This window comes from Choristoneura fumiferana, chromosome 28 (genome assembly GCF_025370935.1).
Source record: "Choristoneura fumiferana chromosome 28, NRCan_CFum_1, whole genome shotgun sequence".
Classification (NCBI taxonomy): domain Eukaryota; kingdom Metazoa; phylum Arthropoda; class Insecta; order Lepidoptera; family Tortricidae; genus Choristoneura; species Choristoneura fumiferana.
In genome coordinates this window covers 9,007,846-9,029,172 of record NC_133499.1, presented here as the reverse complement: position 1 = coordinate 9,029,172, position 21,327 = coordinate 9,007,846, and the positions used below count along the sequence as shown (strand labels likewise).

The window sequence follows — 21,327 nt, the reverse complement described above, 5'->3', positions numbered from 1 at the left end:
ATATTTGGGACATGTTAATTTGGGAGCACGACTCCCACGCGGTTGCTCTGTAAATTTGTAAACTGAAGATCAATCGGATATTAACATGTCGGATTACCCGCAGTTTCGTTAGTTCATTTCTTTTCGTACTAATAATTCTCATTTTTAGTTCTGCTAAAGGAACTGCTGCGAATAATCTAAAATCCATTTGCCTGTCTTGTGTAAATTGTTTTTTTAATGAGGGCTATCGCGTATGAATTCGCCACTAGAGGCGCTAGTGTAGCGTGAGGTCTCCGAAATGTCAAATCTCACAGTTTTTGGGCGAGCTAAGCGGGTTTATTTATAATTAGAATAATTTTGTGAATATTTTGCAATATCTGAAATTAATTATGGCAAATATGCGTTCCAGGGCAATGAATGTCTGTGTTTTGAGACAGTTTTGTCTTTCGGAAACCTTTGTCCTCCCTTTTTTCCGAACAAAACGGGGACTATGCAACACTGTGGCATGCTCGATATTTATATGGTACGGCTTTAAGGTGTATTAAATATGATTTTAATCTAAACTTTGTTTTCACGCCCGTAATAACAGACTTTCAAAACCATACTTAAAAACCTCACGCAACAGTGCGCCATCTAGTGAGACAAAAAACGATAGCCCTCATTATCGCCGTTAGGAAAAGGCAAAGGTTAAAAACCATACGCCGTTGTGCGTAAAGAAGGGAGACGCGATTTTTATTTATGCCATTTTCAACCCCACGACGCAAAAAGAGGGGTGTTACAAGTTTGGCCGCTATTTGTTATGTATGTGTTTAGTGTTGCCAACACTATACAATCGTTGCTGTGATAAATTTTATTGCGTACCTACAAATCCCTCGCCTATTTTCGCCATGTTGTATAAAAAATTAACACTTGTTTATTAAATTGTTACAGGTACTTTTGCAACAGAGTAATGTTACAATAAAACCCGACAGCAAGATTTAAAATAAATGGCAACAAAATTTGCTGAGTGAAGAAAAGTTTTCTGTGCGAGAGAGATAGATGCGTCGACGGTGGCAGAGCGAAAAGGACAAAAAATGTCGCTAGTGGCGCCCCGTAGGGTCCAGTTGGATTGGGCCCCCTCTATCATACCTTGGTATGTACTATAGATAGTGCTACGAGACTTGAAGTCAGGGATGTTACGGAGCTTCGATTCCGTTTTTCCGTTTGATATTTAACATCCGTTTCGGTTCCGGTTCCGTTACTTTTGAAACGGAAGTTATATCGGATGTCAATGCGACTGGACATGAGCGGCGTACATCAAAAACATACAGAGGGCTACTAATGAGGGCTATCGCGTATGAATTCGCCACTAGAGGCGCTAGTGTAGCGTGAGGTCTCCGAAATGTCAAATCTCATAGTTTTTGGGTGAGCTACGCGGGTTTATTTATAATTAGAATAAATTTGTGAATATTTTGCAATATCTGAAATTAATTATGGCAAATATGCGTTCCGGGGCAATGAATGTCTGTGTTTTGAGACAGTTTTGTCTTTCGGAAACCTTTGTCCTCCCTTTTTTCCGAACAAAACGGGGACTATGCAACACTGTGGCATGCTCGATATTTTTATGGTACGGTTTTAAGGTGTGTATTAAATATGATTTTAACCTAAACTTTGTTTTCACGCCCGTAATAACAGACTTTGAAAGTCATACTTAAAAACCTCACGCAACAGTGCGCCATCTAGTGAGACAAAAAACGATAGCCCTCATTATGTAATGTTTTTGACACTTGCGATCACAATCAAATGACAGTTTTTGATCGCGAGTGTCAGAAACGCTACGCAATAAACCCTCATAAACCCCCCCGTGCGGCATTTTAGGAGGCGGCAAAATACCATAAACATTTAATAGTGCATGTGAAGTTCCAAATGCGCACTGGGCCCGCGTGGGCGAACTACGGCCCAAGCCCTTTCATTCTGAGTGGAGGCCTGGTGCCCAGCAGTGGGACGTGTATAGAGGCTGGGATGATGATGATAGTTCCAAAGCAGCTTTTCTGTCCTAATTAATAGGACAATTTTGCCAGTGTCAAGTTAAACTCTCATTTTCTTTCGCCCCTTTTCGGTATCGCCCCCCGGTGGGATACCCACGCTACGCCACCTCGTGTAAAATAGTAAGAGCGTGAGTAAGACGGCAAGATACGAAGTTCGAATTTTAAATTTCCTAGTATAGGGCCAGAAACTACAATGCCGCAATGCATTACAATGCCGAAAGTAGCAAAAAGGCCATACTCGGCGTGTTGCCATGGCAAGCCGTAGCGCTGGTTTTCAGCATAACCCTTTGATTAGACATGGATTAGGCCCTATTACAATGGTTATCTATCCCATAGCTCTTCCTGTAGGGTCGGCATAGCTCACGTAAAAAAAATGTTTGTACAAATAGAACAGTAGGTTTTTCAGCTCTATGTACGTTACGGGAGTCTGCTTGCAGCCCCGCACAACTTTAATTTAACTACAATAAATAATGAGAATTAAAACAGCATGACATAATCTGTAAAAGTTCCACAGTTGATTAGCATAAGTAATTGTTTCTTTTATTATAGTGTTTTGTATTTTGCTTGCGTCCAACGAATTCCAAACTCAAATTTATTTACAACACACAGTAAACATTTTGCATCACGCAACCAGATAAAGATAAAAGGAACCATTATGATTTTCCTTCATTTAAATTCCACCATAAATTAACCTTATGTCAAAAGCAACCCCTCGTTTTTATAACAAGAAGTTCGTCGACCTTCTTTCTGCGGCCCACAGCTAACTTCAATGCGGCAAAATTAAAAAAAAATCCGCCGTCAGCTGAGCGAACGCGGCTAAGTTCACGCAGCATCGAACTGTCATGGCATCGGGATTCGAGGATCGATGAAGTCCAGACTAGAAGAGCGACGACAAAATTGCCAAAATGTCTCGTTAAATGTCACGAAACGTTGAAAACGCTATGCGACATAATTAGCATACACTCTGCGCTTGTTTTAGTGGCTTAGTTCGGTTTGTTCAGTGCTTTTTCAGTGTTTTTTCAGCAATTCTAATTTTATTCTCATTGGACGAGAACCCAGTTGCGCTTTTACTAGGTGAGTTTTTCGCTAATTTATACATTTGAGCGACTTGTAAGCTCTTTCTTCGTGTTCTGTATTTATACAGTACGGCGTATAATTGATATTATTGAAATTCATGTAGTTCTTATTCCCTGAAAATCGATTAGTGGGTGGGTGGTCAATTCAATACCTGTCTTTTTCGTGTATAATCCGACCGCGGATAGAATGACGTAACGTTGCGGCGTTTCCATACGCCCAACAGCAATTTAATTTGGTAGGTTAACTGTTTCTGTCCCACTTTTGAGTTGCCGATAAATTTAGTTTACCTATTTTGCGATCGAAAATTAAGTTATTTTTCTAAATAAAATTACGTTTAAAATATTTTTGATGAAAAGCGCGATGTTTTCTTCGTATTTATATCACGCTTGCTCAATTATTACTAATTAAAAAACTATTGTATTCGATGAAATCAATAATGATTTTACGTTAATGCCTTTTGGGAAAATTAAAAGAAATTGCCGTATTTTTTTTTATCCGCGTCTAGTTTCACTGGGTGTTTTATTGTTAGAACTTTCAAGAAAGGTCAAAAGAAGGTTCCAGTTCATAATGTCCTTTGCAAATGCCAGAGATTACCTGATAAAAGGTCATTTTATCCCAGTAGGAATCCCTAAAATGATTTTCTTGATGTTAAATGTATTGCAAAAAGATTTTTTAAACATGATTTTTTAAGTTTCTAAACTGCTGTATAATTCATACTCCACATAATTTATTTATTTTGATATCTTCCTGAGTTCTAACTTTTTTTGGTTGATGTAGTACTTTAGACTTAGAAATGAGTCACCCACTCCACCAGCACTGATAATTTGGATATTATTTCAACTTTTTTATAATTCTTTACTTAATGAACAATTGGTGCTTTATAAAGTACCTTTGTTCGGCCATTCATTGTGTTAATTTGTTCTTGATAGAGTATGCAAGGACTTACATGTATAAGTAATGTGACAAGCAAATTTGTTCCTCTGATAAATATAAATATAACTAAACATTTTGAATATTTTTTTTTAATTTGTAATATAATAACAGTTAACTTTTTCTAAATAATTTGACTTTAAGTGTTTTTTTTTTTGACTACCTGTTAATTGATCTAAATAAACTTAATGTCCCATTCTGAATCAAAAAATAAATGGTCACATTATGTATTTAAGTAGCTGAATCTGGGGAATAAATAATATAGAATACTTTCAACTTCTAAATCTAGGGTGATGGAAAATTGATGGAGATTTGTTTTAGTTATTGTTATTATTATTATTAAAGCTTTATTATTTATCCATACAGTACAATAAGTTTATATACAAATTATTTTCTATATAGCTCCTATTAGGTAAAAGTCTCCTCCATTTCTTTCCACTATTGTTTGTTTTGAGCAGTGCTCATCCACTTACTTTCAGCTGTTTTTACAATTTCATCAACCCATCTTTTCTTTTGCCGTCCTTTGTCCTTTTCCAGTGAGGACCTAGCCACTCCGTTGTTTGTAATGTCCATCTATTATCCTGGTACCTAGCTATATGACCTGCCCACTTCCACTTCATTATCAAGGCATGTTGCCGTGCATCAGTTAGATTAGATTTTTAGAAAAATATGGCTCTGTCCATTGGAGGACAATTTTGCCAGTGTCTAGTAGGTTTTGCCGTTGTATGGTAAAAAAATTCTAGAAAACGAAATATGAGAGGTAATGGTGGATGAACGATGCTACTAAGTATATCCCCGTGCATCAGTTAATTTTGTCTTCTTGCGTATGTCATATGCTCATTTAGTTATCCAATCACAATGTGACGCAAATGTAGAACTCAAACAGACCTCACAATACTAGTGCCAACTGATCTGGCATAGAAACCCACATATTGATTGCAATATAATTTATATTATTATTATTATTGAAATGATACACTAGCAGCTCTTAGAGCTGATGCGTGTACATCACTGCACTTGTGTTTTTAGTCTCTCTTCTTTAAGTATTTGGTCTAGTCTACTTTTAAAACTGTTCACTGAAGGTGCACTTATCACAAGTTCTGGGAGAGCATTCCACGAGTTAACAACACGATAGGGTAAGAAATGTTTCCTAGGGTTGCTTGCACTTGGTTGCTTAATCAGTCTCAAGGAATGTCCCCTCAAACGAGTATTTTCACTAACCCCAAAAAGGTTTTTGATGCTTGGAGCATTGTAGTGACCATGCAAAATTTTATATGTCTCTATAAGGTCGCCTCGTTTTCTTCGCTCTTCTAATTTTGGCAGATCTAGTTCTAGAATTCGATCTTCATATGACTTATTTTTAAGTGAAACAACCATTTTTGTTGCTCTTCTCTGGACCTTCTCCAGGGTAGCGATGTCCTTCTTAAAGTATGGACTCCAGATTTGATAGGCATACTCCAGCAACGGTCGAATATATGTTTTGTAAATTTTGATAAAAAGTTCCTTTGTGATAGCAAAGAACGCTTTCCTAATCATATAAAGCATGGAATTAGCTCGCTTCGAAATTTCCGCTATGTGTGCATCCCACTTGAGGTTATCAGCAATGACTACACCAAGATCCCTTTGAGTGTTCACTGGAGTCAAAGGTACAGCGCCAATGTTGTATTGTAGTCCTGGGTTGCTGTTCCCAATATGTAAAACTGTACACTTAGTTGCATTCAGCGACAGAAGCCAATCTTTAGACCATTCCACAATGCGATCGAGATCATTTTGGATTACATTGTGGGTAATCAATGGATTTCCCATAATCTTGGTGTCATCTGCAAATATCGCTACCTCAGACTGAATCACGCTCTTTAAGTCCGTTATAAAGATTCCAAACAAGATCGGTCCCAGTACAGATCCTTGGGGTACCCCGCTATCCACGTCATATGCCTCCGACAAGGTCTCTCCAACTCTAACTCTGGATTTCCTGTTCATTAAAAAGTCAGATATCCACGCAAGTAATTTTCCACGAATACCAAAGTGATCAAGTTTTGCTACCAGTCGATTCAAGGGGACGCGATCAAAAGCCTTCTCATAGTCCAAGTATACCACATCTGTAGGCTGACGGTCATTCCAGTTATATGTCCATTTGTCTAAACACATGAGGAGATTCGTTACAGAAGATCTCTTTGGTACAAAGCCATGCTGTTCATCAATAATAATATGTTCTGAATCCATAAAACTCCTAAGTTCAGTAGCTATTATTTTCTCCATGGTTTTGCAGACTATACTTGTAAGACTAATGGGTCGGTAATTATTAGCACTGAACTTATCACCCTTTTTATATATTGGAGTCACATGTGCCTCTTTCCAGTCCTGGGGAAGCTTCCCCAACTCAAATGAGAGATTCATTATGTGAGCCAACTGATGACAAAGCACACTACTGCACTGTTTAAGTAATATGGAGGGCAGAGAGTCTGGTCCCATCGAAGTGGAGTCCTTAAAAGATCTCAAAGCTTTGGATACCTTATCAGGCGTGAACAGGATGAATTCGATTGCATTGACCACACGAGGTGTCTTTACCTCAGGAATTAATTGACTAGCTGACTCTTGCACAAATGATTTTTTAAACTGATCTGCGAACAACTTGGCTACTATTTTCTGGTCACTGATAATATTTCCCGCATCATCTCTCAAGGCAGGGGGTACCGATACAGTAGAGGATAATTGGCATCGTACATACTGATAAAACGATTTAGGTCCACATTTAACAATTCCCTTTTCAAATTCTATTCTTTGTCTTCGGACCATAGCCACCACTTGATTATTTGCCCGTCTATATTGTGTATATAATTCATCAGATTTAGTGAGTAAATATTCCCTCCATAAATGCTTTTTATTGTCAACTAGATCAATTACTTGTTTTGTGATCCATGGTTTATTGATGTTAATTTTCTTATTTGTAATTTTTAGAGGTACATGGGTTTTGATAGCATCATGAACATCTTTTTTAAAATTTCCCCAGGCTTTGTTTACATCCGTTTCGTCCTCATTAGAAGCTTCCCTTTCCATAAACGCGTTTTTCATTCCTTCATAGTCCCCTCTGTAAAAGTTTCTTCTCGGCTGTGTGAAATGTTTCCTTCTGGAAGGCTGACAGTGTATTTGCAAAGTAGCCAAGAGAACTTGGTGATCACTTTTTCCTATGTTAGGGTAATGATCTACTCCAGTACAAATATTGTCTTCATTGCAAAGTATAAGATCAAGCAAGGACTCCTCATTATTCCGCTTTCTTGTTACTTTAGTCACAAGTTGACGAAGAGAACTACTCAAATACATATCAACAAATTCCCCATAAAGTGCGCTGTACCCATCTGCATCCACTATTTCCAATGGCCATTTTAAATCCGGAAGGTTAAAGTCCCCATTATAAACAGTGGATTTTTACTCTCAGATGCTTCCCTGATAGTTCTGAACAAAATCCTGTCTGTCTCCTCGAGCGTATAATGCGTCGGTCGATATATTCCTGCAATAGTCATTTCAAAGTTACCATATTTCAGTATTAACCATAGTGCTTCAACTTCTAAGTTAGCATTAAATGCTGGGTGTGGAATCACTTGTATAGGCCTGCCGAGAAGTGTATGTGATACGTAGATAGCGACTCCACCCCATCCCGTTCCCTTAAGTCTGTCATGTCTATACAGAGCATATCCCTGTATGTCTATCAAACTATTACCAATACTAGGTTTTAAGTGTGTCTCGGTTATGATGATACATGTTGGTTTTAGTTTATTAACTTCTATGATTAGCAAATCTCGTTTAGCCATTATGGATGCCAGGTTTGTATATAAAATCGAAAATTCTACTATCTCACTTGCATAACTTATAACTTTTTTGAGCTAACTATCTTGGGAGTATTATTCACATATTTAATGGTGAGATCAGATTCCCCGTTTCCGATTCTTTTTTCTAAATCATCACGCAATTTCTTTAAGTAATCACGCTGGTAAGGAGTGAGGTCATTTTTAGCCGAGATGTTGTTCGGAAGGTTGCTGCCATTTTTAAGAACTGTTAAAGCTGCCTTTTTGTTTGCAAAAATAACTTTTAGAGGTCGGGGCGAACCATTTTGGTTAGGTTTACCTAGACGAACCATAGCAACAGGAACTTCAAAATTATTGACACTGGCTAGGACTTGTTGCACCTGCGATTTATCGTGCTTAATTCGTACCTCTTTGTCACGCGCGTCCTCTCCTGACCGCAACTGACACTCACCAATACCAAACATGATAACATTTGCACTACGCTTCTTCCTTTCAGCTAGTTCTCCCAAGATACTTTCCATGTTTTCATTATGGCCCTGGTTGGACTTTAAGAGTTCTATTTCTGCTTTAAGTTCCGCAACCGCCATCCTCAGAGCCGGCAGCTGACGTACCCCAAGCTCACAATCTGGGCATAAGTACTTCAGGGTAGGGGATTGGAGCGTTATTACTCGCAACTCAGTAGCAAGCAACCCACTACACTTAACACATATTAGTCTTTCACATCCGTGGCATCTTATTCTAGGGTTCTTATCATCAATTTTCGGTATATTATTTTCACATTTAAGACACACAGCCATTTTCGACAAAAGTATGAGTGCCAAGACTGAGGTTATAAAGTTATTCCCGATTTAAACTTCAACCACAGAAAAGTTCATCAAGACAACACTTCCACCACTGTTTTAGCTTGTTGACAACACAGTACACTACTTTCCTGCTAAACTACTTTCTTTGATAATTATGAAATCCAATAATAAAAAAAAATCGTAACAAAACACAAGTGCATTGTTTAACGTGGGTAGATAGATGTATTAAAGTAGCATAATGTTTTCCTTCACCGCAAAGCTCGTGGTAAATTTCAAATGTAATTCCGCACATGAATTTCGAAAAACTCAGAGGTGCAAGCCGGGTTTGAACCCACGACCCTCTGCTTGAGAGGCGATAGGTCAAACCACTAGGCCACCACGGCTGCACAAACCTGCACAAACCTACGAAGCAATTTGATGGTGCGTGTGAAGTTCCCAATCCGCACTGGGCCCGCGTGGGAACTACGGCCCAAGCCCTCTTGTTCTGAGAGGAGGCCTGTGCCCAGTAGTGGGACGTACCTATATAGGCTGGGATGTGGGGATGTGGGATGTGAAAGTAGCATAAACAAACAAAACATAAACAATGTCATTATGTCAGTAATTGATTAATCATATTAGATAAGAAAGGGCATCGTGTTAGTAGTTAGTTAGTCTTTGCTCAGGGACTATCAATGCTAGAAAGCTGTCATTTTGCACGGATATATATGAAAACTATGCCGACAAAATGGTACAATGAAAAATAAAAAAAAAAATGTTTTTAAGGCTACCTCCCATAGACGTAAAGTGATTTTTTTTTCTCATCCAACCTTATAGTGTGGGGTATCGTTGGGTAGGTCTTTTAAAACCATTAGGGGGTTGCTAAGACAATTTTTTGATTCAGTGATTTGTTTGCGAAATATTCAACTTTAAAGTGCAAATTTTCATTAAAATCGAGTGTCCCCCCCCTCTAAAATCTAAACGGGTGGGTGGAAAAATTTGAAAAAAATCAGGATGGTAGTAAGTATATCAAACTTACAAGGAAAACTATAACGGTAAGTTGCTTGAGAATTATTAGTAGTTTAAGAGTACCCAAGAGCTGGCGCGTACTTATCCCAGCGGATCTCACTTGCGATCCAAAGGGGTAATGCGGCCAGCGTCATGGGAACCTGCCACAGGCAGATCTTTTAGACGGGGTATTCTTTTTATAATTTTCATTGTTACAGTAGTTAAGCTATCTTAGGTTAGTTCTTTTTATTATTGTATGTAAACTCATAATTATCCTGCTTTATATTGTCTTTCATTAAATAAATATATTATTACAAGTTTAAGAGAAATAGCAGCCTAAGATATAAAATATACCTAAACTTGGAAGATTCTGTTTAAAGTACGAAATCCTTAGAAAAATATTACTTAATTTTTTCGTAATGGCTATGGAACCCCGGAATGGCTACTTTTGGGGCGTGTCCGACACGCTCTTGGCCGGTTTTTTGTTTGATTGACAAGAGAAAAAGTACGTAGTCCAGTATTTTCTGATGATAATCTAACAGTTCTAACTGACGGATCGAGAAGCTCGGTATTTTTATTTACAAGCTTTTATTTACCTGTCCCATTGTCTGTCTCTCTGTCTGTATTCAAATCTTGCAAGTTAAATTTGACCAACTTCCAGTAGTCAGATTGACTTTAAATTAATACTTATGTAAATTGCATGTCAATACAATAATCTGGTAACATCCTGGTAGTCCAGCCAGGTGTCTCCACAGGACGGAACTCTTCAACGGTTAATAGCATCGACTTGAAATTTGGTATGCAAATGTAGTTTGGATGACAATGCAAGTACAGTGAACAAAAAGTACAGTCAGCAAAAAAAGCTTGCATTCTAAATGGAATTTTTATGGTTAGGTTAGTCGTTTATTACACAGGATATTATCCAATTGAATAAAGATAATATTGACTTTGACTGTTGACTTATTGTTACAGGGAGAAAGAACCAACGTGCGAGCGAGAGGCATCGTTCAAGCAGGAAGCCCCACACCAATCGAACAGATCTGGTATTTTATTTAATTTCATACTGATGAACTGATCCACTTCATGACTGACTGACTTAGTTAAAGCGGCGGTTACACGCGGCTTCTATTAGTAGGATAACTTGTTCCGGTTCTCTATCGTTTGCCCGAATTTCATACGCCCGAATGTATCGTTTTCTATAATTTTCATTTGCCATAAAGTAATTTATTTCTGAAATAGTAATTTCTTCAGAGTTGATATTAAACTAACCTAACCTAAGCTACTGCATTCTATATGATGACATTTAAAAAAATCCTGATATCAGCACTGTTCTATATATTTTATGGCAAACGTTGGTATGGCAAGTGAAATTCGGGCAAATGAAATTCGGGCAAGTGAAGGTAAACGACTTGTTCCTAATGAAGGGTGTCACCAGCTGATGGCGCAGGGAGGGGGTGGGGGGCGAGTTCATATGGGGAATGAGAAAAGTATGAATTGTAGTTAGTAGTAGGATAACTTGTTCCTAATCAAGGGCGTAGGGAAGGGCGTGACCAGCCGATGGCGCAGGGGGGGGGGGCAAGTTGATATGGGGAATGAGAAAAGTATGTATTGTAGGTATTAGTAGGATAACTTGTTCCTAATCAAGGGCGTAGGCAAGGGCGTGACCAGCCGATGGCGCAGGGGGGAGGAGGGGGGGCAAGTTGATATGGGGAATGAGAAAAGTATGAATTGTAGGTATTTATGAATTGGTGAATTCATTCGAGTGTCGGTTTTGAAGTACAGGAATGATCGATCAAGCAAGTCAAGTCAAAGACTTAGGACAGAGGCCGTATTGCCTGACGTTGCTGTCGCTCGCGATCTTGACAGTTTTTGTATGCGGCATCTGTCATGTGATTGCGATTGCGGGCGTGAGAAACGTCAGGCAGTACGGCCTCTGGTTTGGTTGCACTTTTTAGGGTTCCGGAGCCATAATGGCAAAAACGGAACTCTTATAGTTTCGTCAAGTCCGTCTGTCTGTCTGTCTGTCTGTCCGGACGGACTATCGAGACTGACAGACTGACGACCTGGTTTAAGCTGCGTCAAGAGAGATGCAGGCCGCTTCCAACCGAAGCAAGCAGGCATATTATACTGATATGTCCAGATATGAAAATACTGGCACAATTTCCACCAACGGGTCTCTATTGTTTCCCATAAAATTCAATTCATAACGTATGTAACGTAAAAATTAATGACTTTTGTGATTATAGAATTTAATATTATATGCCATTAATATAAGAGCTAATAAGCATTATACTGAACAAAAATTATGACTAGTGATGTTTATGTTTATAAATTATATGGATATCAATTTCTGACCATCGAAATTCGGAACAAAAAATAATCATAATCATTTATTTGCCATATTATGTACATAAGTATACATGCAAATATATATAAAAACAAACAAAGATGGGAAACAAAGGGATCCCCCACCAACAGCGATCAAGAGGGGTAGAGGGGTAGTATGTATGTATGTAAACTCTTTATTGCACATAAAAGTAAAAATACAAATACACAGAGAGGAGAACAAAGGCGAGCTTATCCCTAAAAAGGGATCTCTTAGGGAGGTAGTATGTTTATCCGTTGCCTAGTGTCGGTCGGTAGTACAAGCTTTGCTTAGTTTGGGACTAGGTCAATTGCTGTGTGAGTTTAGAGTAAACTATTCGATGTGGTAGTTACCATTGAAATTCCAGGACACACACACAGACACACATAGCGGTCAAACTTATAACACCCCTCTTTATGCGTCGGGGTTAAAAAACCAAATATCATTGTCATTTCTACGTAAAAGATGTGTTCTATCAAGTGGTCCTCTATTCCAGATTCCTCTTCATCATCAGCTGACACCGACTCCCAGGGCTCAGGGTCTGATCCAGCGCCGCGTCCTCGTCGAAATGAACCCCAGGTAATTAACAGAATAAATATGGTTTTGGGCATTTCTCCACTATTTAAATTGACTGTAATAAAAAATACAAAAAGACTCCAAAAACCAATCTTAATCATCTTGCTAGTCTTGCAGCCTGGTGGTTTTTGGAGTCACGTAAACCTTGTCGCGAACACCCTACCGTCGAATAGCGAACCCCTTTGAGTAACCTTGGTCTATTTCTCATATTTGTCAGTTTCCTAAGATGTCTGGTTCTAGTATTGTCAGTTTTTTAATATGACTGCTTTCTACAATGTCTGCTTCACATATTAATAGTATTCCTAGGATCAATTTCCAACAACTTTCATCTGCTACACCTAAATAATTGTAACAATTTCAACCGACTTCAGACTATTTAAATGCTCTAAAAAAGAAGAAAATAAACTTTAAATTAAATCAAACCCATCAATTCATTACATTATGTATACAATTTATATGGTATAGAGAAGCGGGCATTGTGGGAAACGGGTTTGTAGAACACAAATAGTGGACATTATAGGAAACATACATTATGGGAATTAGACATATTAATAAGCGGACTTTATAGGAAGCAGGCCATTTTTGGAAGTGGACATAATAAGAAGCGAACATTTTAGGAAAGAACCATAATAGGAAACAAATAGCATTTTGAGAAGCAGACATTTTAGGAAGCATACAGAACGAGCCTGAGCCATTTCATCGACGTATAGATCAGCCAAATATGTGGTCTACCACCCTAAATTTGATAAGCGTTTGCATGACATAAAACAATAATGCCAATAGACGTGTCTGTCAACTTGAAAGTTCGACTTTAGCGACATATTTCTTTGATAGGAACTTGTTTAAAAATTGATAGACCACTTATTTGGCTGATGGTACCTATACTCGCGCAGCACATCTCTGATGGAAACAGCTGAGCTGAGCGAGGCGAGGTAATTGAAGCTTTCTTATTGGTTCATGAAAACACACATACGCTTGAACATAACCCTTTTTCGGGCAGTCGGGAAGAAAGTAAAATTTTGTTGTCTCTTTCCAGCGTGAAGAGAGACGTTTCGAGGCCGCCCTCGCTCCTCGGGTGCAAGCCAACCCTCTTCTAAGGTGAGTTATAGTCTTCTAAGGTGAGTTATAGTGTAAGTGGTCTAAAAAGGAACTAGTCCTAACCTGTTTCTTGTCGAAAACTAGAACTAGACTTGGTTAGAGTTGCGTCAAGGTGCGAAGCGCCTCCGCCACGCAGAATAGGAGCTCCGCGCTCCGTTGACTTTGAGTCAAAGAATTTTAGACCATTTGCTACTTAGACCGGCTGCTTTTAGACGAAATGATACCAACCCGTTTGCTTCACGCACAGGTCCCGGACTCTCCCGAACTTCGGCGGCAATCGTGAACGTTCGGTCTCTCGCTGCGACACCTCGCGGCGTGCACACCACATAACGATGGCTAGCGAAGATCTCTTGCAGCCGGGACACGTCGTCAAGGAGCGATGGAAGGTGAGTCGGAGCCCTATAAAGCTATGAGAGCCTGGTAGCTGCCAAGCCAGTTTTAGACGACTTTGATTAGAGTAGTGGGGACGTCATCAAGGAATGATAGGAGGGCCACAGCATCCTACAAAGCTATGGGAACCTGGTACTTTTCAGATATACTTTCTTGGTCTGTAACTTAGAAATGGGGCACAAAAAGATAGAGTCTAGAGACCGATAGACGAGCCACAGCATCCTACAAAGCTATGAGAGCCTGGTAGCTGCCAAGTCAATTTTACTTGGGAGTAGTGGGTAAGTTAGTAATAGAGAGTGATTGAAGGTGGGCCTCTTGCTAAATGTTCATAGAAGACGAAACATTCTAACCACAAATTCCTTTTCAGGTCGTGAAGAAGATCGGCGGCGGCGGTTTCGGCGAGATATACGAGGGTCTCGACCTCGTTACCCAAGAACAGGTCGCCCTGAAGGTGGAATCGGCGCGCCAGCCGAAGCAGGTCCTCAAGATGGAGGTGGCCGTACTGAAGAAGTTGCAAGGTGAGCTCTTGGTGACCTATGATGGCCTGGTACTTTTGATTCTAAAGTACATTTCTGGTGGACTGGTGGATCCAGTCCCTTAGATGTCGGCTCGCCAACTAAAACAAGTCCTCAAAATGGAGGTAGATACTGAAGAAGATGCAAAATGAGCTCTCGGTGAATTATGATAGCCTGGTACCTCATTTAATTTTAATGACCAAAAATGAATTCACAACCTTTTGTCCACCCAAATTACGGTATAACAGTAATTTTGTATAATAAATTAATACGTAAGGTTTGATTTTTGTCACAATGTCGCGATGAAATTTCAAAACGTCAGAGCATCAGAGCCAAAAAAGTTGCGGACGCTAGGTGGCGCTGATGTCGTGCACAGAGCCAATACCAATAAGGGCTATCGCGTATGAATTCGCCACTAGAGGCGCTAGTGTAGCGTGAGGTCTCCGAAATGTCAAATCTCATAGTTTTTGGGTGAGTTACGCGGGTTTATTTAAAATTAGAATAATTTTGTGATGGCAAATATGCGTTCCGGGGCAATGAATGTCTGTGTTTTGAGACAGTTTCGTCTTTCGGAAACCTTTGTCCTCCCTTTTTTCCGAACAAAACGGGGACTATGCAACACTGTGGCATGCTCGATATTTTTATGGTACGGTTTTAAGGTGTATTAAATATGATTTTAATCCAAACTTTGTTTTCACGCCCGTAATAACAGACTTTGAAAGCCATACTTAAAAACTACACGCAACAGTGGCGCCAGAAAGAGAAAAAACGATAGCCCTCATTGCCTTTCGCAGGCAAGGAGCACGTCTGCCGTTTCATAGGCTGCGGGCGCAACGCCCGCTTCAATTACGTCGTGATGCAGCTGCAGGGACGGAATCTGGCTGAACTGAGACGGGCGCAGCCGAGGGGTGCCTTCTCGCTCTCCACCACACTCAGGTCAGCTACCTCCAACTAATAATAAATGAACTAAAAGAATTTCCTTGCTCACCCGCGACCTTACGATAGCTAAGCTTATGCAAAATCATGCAGTTCCTCCACCTCCACCTCCACTCTGTAAGAACACACACAAATCACACAAACCCATCTATCACCACCACCACGCTACACTGACGCGTTTCGAACTCAACCAGAGCTCATCTTCAGAGTGACACAACCGTACACCATGCTACCAGTTGTTAGACTAACAGCAAGGTAATTCTTTTAGTTCATTGATATGGACCTCCGCAAAGTAACGCCTGATTCAATAAATTATTTAATAATAAATCATTACATTCAGCAGTTGAGTTGAAGTTCCGGGATTTTAGTAAAGCCCCGTGGGAATTTACGGCATTTTATTATGGTTTATATCAATCTAATTTATGATAAGTGTAAACAAAGACGCCATTTACCCGACCATAGACATTTAGTGATGTGAAAACCTAGAACCTTGGTAAAATAATTAACCTGTTGAGTAAATGTTGCTGTTGTTTTATATATGTGTTATAAATTGAAAATACAAACTGAAATATAGATGCACAGAAAAAAAAAACAGAAAAATAAGACCATCACTGGGAATCGAACCCAGGTCCTCGGTATTCCGTACCGCGTGCTATACCGCTACACCACTGATGGTCAACGGTACCGACTCGAGTTTCCTCTATGCACCTCATATCTCAGCTTGTTTGTTTCTCACTTAGTCACTTAAGCAGTGACGCTACCGACATCTATGCCGTAGCCCTCATCGAGAAACTTTTTTCGGCACTCCATTGGAACTAACCGCTCACCCGGACAAGAGATATCGTTACTAAGCAATCAAATTAAGATTGGTTTTTTGGAATATTTTTGTATTTTTTATTTCAATTCCAAATTTTTACTTTTACGGTCATCCCGTAAAACCTAAATTGAAACCTAAATTGAACCTAATTTGTTTCAATTTAGGTTTTACGGGATGACCGTAAAAGTAAAAATTTGAAAGTGAAATAAAAAATACAAAAAGATTCCAAAAAACCAATCTTAATATGTGTTATTTATTGTATATAGTTAGGTATTCGAGGTTTACATATGCATTTATATTTATTCAGATGTTTTGCTCTATTTGTCGATCCTTGTTTTTATTGGTTTAAGATATTTATTTTCTCAAAAGATTTACATAAACATAACTTTCTAACAGTAACATAAAATGATTTAAATTAAAAAAAAAATACAAACATTATAATTAAACTAAAAATAACCTACTTAAAAAAAAACCCCCAGATCACCGTCGCTGCTCATTGTGCCCAGAAGGCTGGCAGCATTGCCACGTTGGAGCGCGATCTTGTTTTTTGATAGCTCCTCTACCACTCAAAGGTTGACTGGCAGAGATCCGCCGAAGTCCGCCTTTGTACTTAACACTTTACTTTTATTTATGTAATTTTTTTGTTTTGCCTTTTTGTACAATAAAGAGTATAAACAAACAAACAAACAAACATAAATCGATTAATTCATTATTTGAGTAGATCAAAGTATGTTTGTCTATTTTATTATTTACAATACTTGATTTAAATTCCAAAGACTGTTTATTCAATTATGAAAGCAGGAACTATTTTTTTTAATACTAACGTAAGTATAAAAAATCGCTTATTAAATCGAGCATTAATCGATTTTCAAAATGTCAAATGTTCCACCATCTCTATACGCTAGTCTATGCTACTACAGATTATACCCATGTTTCATTCAAGAAATAACGTCAGATTTTAAAGAAGATTTTTTAAATGAATAATAAATATTGAAATCAAGTGAATTTTGGTGAAAAAAGTGATTATAAGTCTAGTAAAAAGACACGAATTATAGATGAATGTGTTTTTGATGCGATCCACTGGGTGTTTATACAAGAATTTTGATAAAATCTGTTTGTTTACACTTTATATAAATTGGATTGATATAGCCTATATAAGCTTCCGACCGAAGCAACTGGCGGTCTATGGGGGAGGCATGTGTCCAACAGTGGACGTCCTACAGCTTATGATGAATCAAGGGCGTATCCAGGGCAGAACTTTTTCCAGTGTAAAACCATTTTGCACTATATCGACGGTTGAAGGGAGAAATTGACTAAGCGACATTTTTGTGCAAATATTGAGACAGGTAGCTCAAACGACAGAGAAAAATTTACTGATTCCGAATATGTATATAACTCACTATCTTAAAAAAAGAAGCTCAGTCAATTTCTCCTTTCAACCGTCGATATATATATCTGTATATATCTTCATAAAAAAAAGCCGTGGTGGCCTAGTGGTTTGACCTATCCGCCTCTCAAGCAGAGGCTCGCACCGAAATTTACCACGAGCTTTGCGGTGACGGAAAACATCGTGAGGAAACCTGCACTAACCTGTGAAGCAATTCAATGGTGCGTGTGAAGTTCCCAATCCGCACTGGGCCCGCGTGGGAACTATGGCCCAAGCCCTCTTGTTCTGAGAGGAGGCCTGTGCCCTGCAGTGGGACGGATGGATATCTTCATTGGGTAAAATAAGTGTATTAACACTTTGTTTAGGTAGTGCCACGAGAGTTGAAGTGAATGATTACACAGTTGCATGAAAAACTGATTGCACAAAAGGAGAAGGAATGAAATGAATGAGTGAATGTCTTAATCCCGCCGTCGTTACATGACATGTTCTTGTGTGCGTGACCTCAACTCTGGTGGCACTACCTGTATTATAATGATTGTTATTATGTTTTAGATTGGGCCTGCAAATACTAAAAGCTATAGACTCCATACACTCCGTTGGATTTCTACATAGAGATATCAAACCGGTAAGGAAAAACTATATTTAAAAATATGCGTGATATACTTTTATATTATTTAAATAATGATAATAATAAATTTCTTTATTCAGGCATTTTTTTAAACCCATACAATTTACGGTAAAAAATTAAAATAAAAAATCACAATCATTACATTACATTAAATCATAATCCTTAATTAAATAAATAAACAAACAAAAGTTAAATTAAGTAATTAAAATGGTAAAATTAACATGCAATTAAAATTATAATTAAAATTAAAGTTACAATTTAACATGTCACTAAATCATTACACGCGCAGGATCGCGATTTCATTGCCAAAGTAGCGTCGCACTCACTACCTTTACAATAGTGTTTACCGACTCGCTCACTCTCGCAACAAAAGACCAGAAAAAACGAACAAATGATTATTAACGATTTTAAAAGAATATAAATGTCTATCACGCATAATAATATTCCACCGCCAATCAGGAACCTGAAAAACATGCATTGTTTTGAAACTGGTTTTAAAAAATTATTTATGCTCATCAAAAAGATCAGGAAACGTTGATGCATGACACCAGCTGTTTTAGTACATACCTGAGCAATATGTCCATCGGTGTTGACAGTGTTTGGATGGTTATACTTAGTTCTTTTTGTTTTATTTCACTTTGTTGTCTATATTTTTCTTTGATTTGTTTTATTTTATCATCTTGTCTTATTATCTTGAGTAGGTACTCAGAATGTCATAGATCTTGTGTATGTCTTGATTAACGAAACAACTGTTGTTTGTCTGTTTATTTCACTTTTTACCATTTGTTCACTATTTATTAGATTAACATCTACATGTTATTATAATTGAATATTATGTTTTGTTCTCGTCTTGCTTGCTGCACGTGTGGTTGACCGTGTCAGAGTTGTCAATGTCAATGTCATGCTTGGCTTGTGTTGGTAGCGCTGACCATAGACAGTCGCGTTCACAATTAGGCACGGTCCGGTCGCACGTGCAGCGTGGCAATGACGGCCTCACGGTCCCACCGGAAGACCCGCGCCAGCTCTTGAGCCGGCATTATGCTGAGGTGGGTCCGTTTCGTGAACAGTAACACTGTTTTTTTTTTTCTCTTTCTTTTATGTAATTATTCTGTCACTGTTACGAATAAATGTATTTTCTTTCTTTTCTTTCTTTCTAATACGGTATTTGACTATTTTGATATGTTTTATAAATTAAAACTACACAATGCCTGATATCGAATAGAAAAACAATATTTAAGCTACCTTTACAAATAACAAAGTTATAAAGGTTTGAAATTCAAGATTAGACTAGACAGAGCAAGACATACTGGCATGTGACGTCACACGTCAGTACCGCCATACTTGCTGCTTAGAGAAAAGCGTTTGAGAAAAGACAGGTATATAGATTTTTCAAAAAATCACTTTAAATCCAATTATCAACCGATTTAAATTTTCTCTTCGCTAAACCCTCACCGTATATTTTCGTAATAATATTAAGATATGGCAAAATCAGGAGTTGTCAAATACCGTACCTATTATGCAGTAGACACATTAACTTGTATATTAAGAACAGTTCTAACAGACCACATTTTTAATTTTCATTAAATTTTTATGGAATAATCGGGAAAAACTAACAAAAATGCAACGTTGCCAGATCAGCCGGTATAAACGCTTTTAAAGATGATGATGATGGTGATGATGATATTTTCTTTACAGAGCAACTTCAGTATAGGCCGACACCCATCAAATTGCCGCAAAGTATATATGCTAGATTTTGGTCTAGCACGCCAGTATACTACCAGCAACGGACAGGTTCGGCCGCCGCGCGCCGCCGCTGGTTTTAGAGGTTAGTTTTTTTTATTTTGTCGCCAAACGGCTGTATCGATTTTGATGGAATTTTGCGTGGCTCTGGGCCGTTTCGGTGCTGTGTTTTGGGTGAAGGAATGGTTGGAAACGGTGCCGTGGTGGTGGAGTTATGTTTGTGATGGTAGAGTTGGTAGATGAAAACTTTTGTTCAGATACAAATGTGGTTGTGGGGCAAATCTAAAACATCAATAAAATTATGAAAGAACCTTTGCCCAGCATTGGGGCACAGAAAATTACTAAATAAATAAAAGTATTGCAATTTTTTTTTGCGTAATTTTATGAAAATAATTTTTGTACATGAAATAAGGCATTGTAATAAAAAAAATGCTGACTGTACCTACATGCAAACTCTCATCCAAATTCGAACTAGATATTAGATTATTATTAGATTAGAATGATTATCTAAGTGGTACAAAAATGTATCTGTCAAACATAAACAAACTATTAAGTTTTTGTTAAAAATTTCATTTTTAATGCTAGCTTTTTCTGCTGACTGTACTTGTTAACTGTACTTGCAATGTCATCTAAACTACACATATCCGTACCAAATTTCAAGTCGGTACTATTAACCATTGAGGAGTTATCTCCTACGGAGACGATCCTGGCAGGACCACCAAGATGTCATCAGATTTATTGTATTATCACCAAATTTACATAAGTATGCCAAATTTTAAAAGTCAATCGGACCACTGGAAGTGGGTCAAATTTAGCTGCCAAGATTTGACCCAAACATATAAATAAATAAACAAACAGGTCAAGCTGAAGAAAAGCTTCTAAAAATTGCTAAATAAAAGCATGTAAGTACTTACTTAAATAAAACTAATAAAATCTTGATAAAAAAATAAAAAAAAGCATGTTTTAGTAATGCATCCTGGTGGGATCGAACCCACGACCTTTGGATTAGAAGTCCAACGCGCTAATCCTCTGCGCCACAGGACTGTGTCGATGGTTGCGAAATTATGGTACACCTATATCGAGGCTTTTCGTGGCAAATGAGGTATAAACAAAAATGGCGTTACTCCAAGAAGTGAAATCTAAATGGGTGCCAAGATCAATGGTCAGTCTGAATTGTAATAACAACTTAAAATATCATTTCTTCTTATAACTTAGGATAATAAATTGAAGCCGAAGGTCGGACTTGGCTAGTTGTCATAAGAATTTTATTAT

At 38.3% G+C, this 21,327-nt stretch overlaps 1 protein-coding gene and 1 non-coding gene across 2 annotated transcripts; one reads left to right on the top strand and one right to left on the bottom strand.

The window, feature by feature from the left end:
• Positions 1-909: 909 nt before the first annotated feature.
• Positions 910-20,140, top strand: LOC141443801 (tau-tubulin kinase homolog Asator-like; the record flags this gene model as incomplete). The annotated part of the gene is given in 9 exon segments (XM_074109163.1): positions 910-1,111; positions 10,576-10,646; positions 12,465-12,547; positions 13,581-13,642; positions 13,890-14,028; positions 14,400-14,550; positions 15,342-15,483; positions 18,240-18,312; positions 20,011-20,140. Coding segments are annotated over 9 exon segments (910 nt in total), but the record flags the coding sequence as incomplete, so codon positions are not given.
• Positions 20,141-21,025: 885 nt separating this feature from the next.
• On the bottom strand, positions 21,026-21,098 carry TRNAR-UCU (transfer RNA arginine (anticodon UCU)). Its single transcript has one exon. It is a non-coding gene; the product is annotated as a tRNA-Arg (tRNA).
• Between the last annotated feature and the right edge of the window lie 229 nt (positions 21,099-21,327).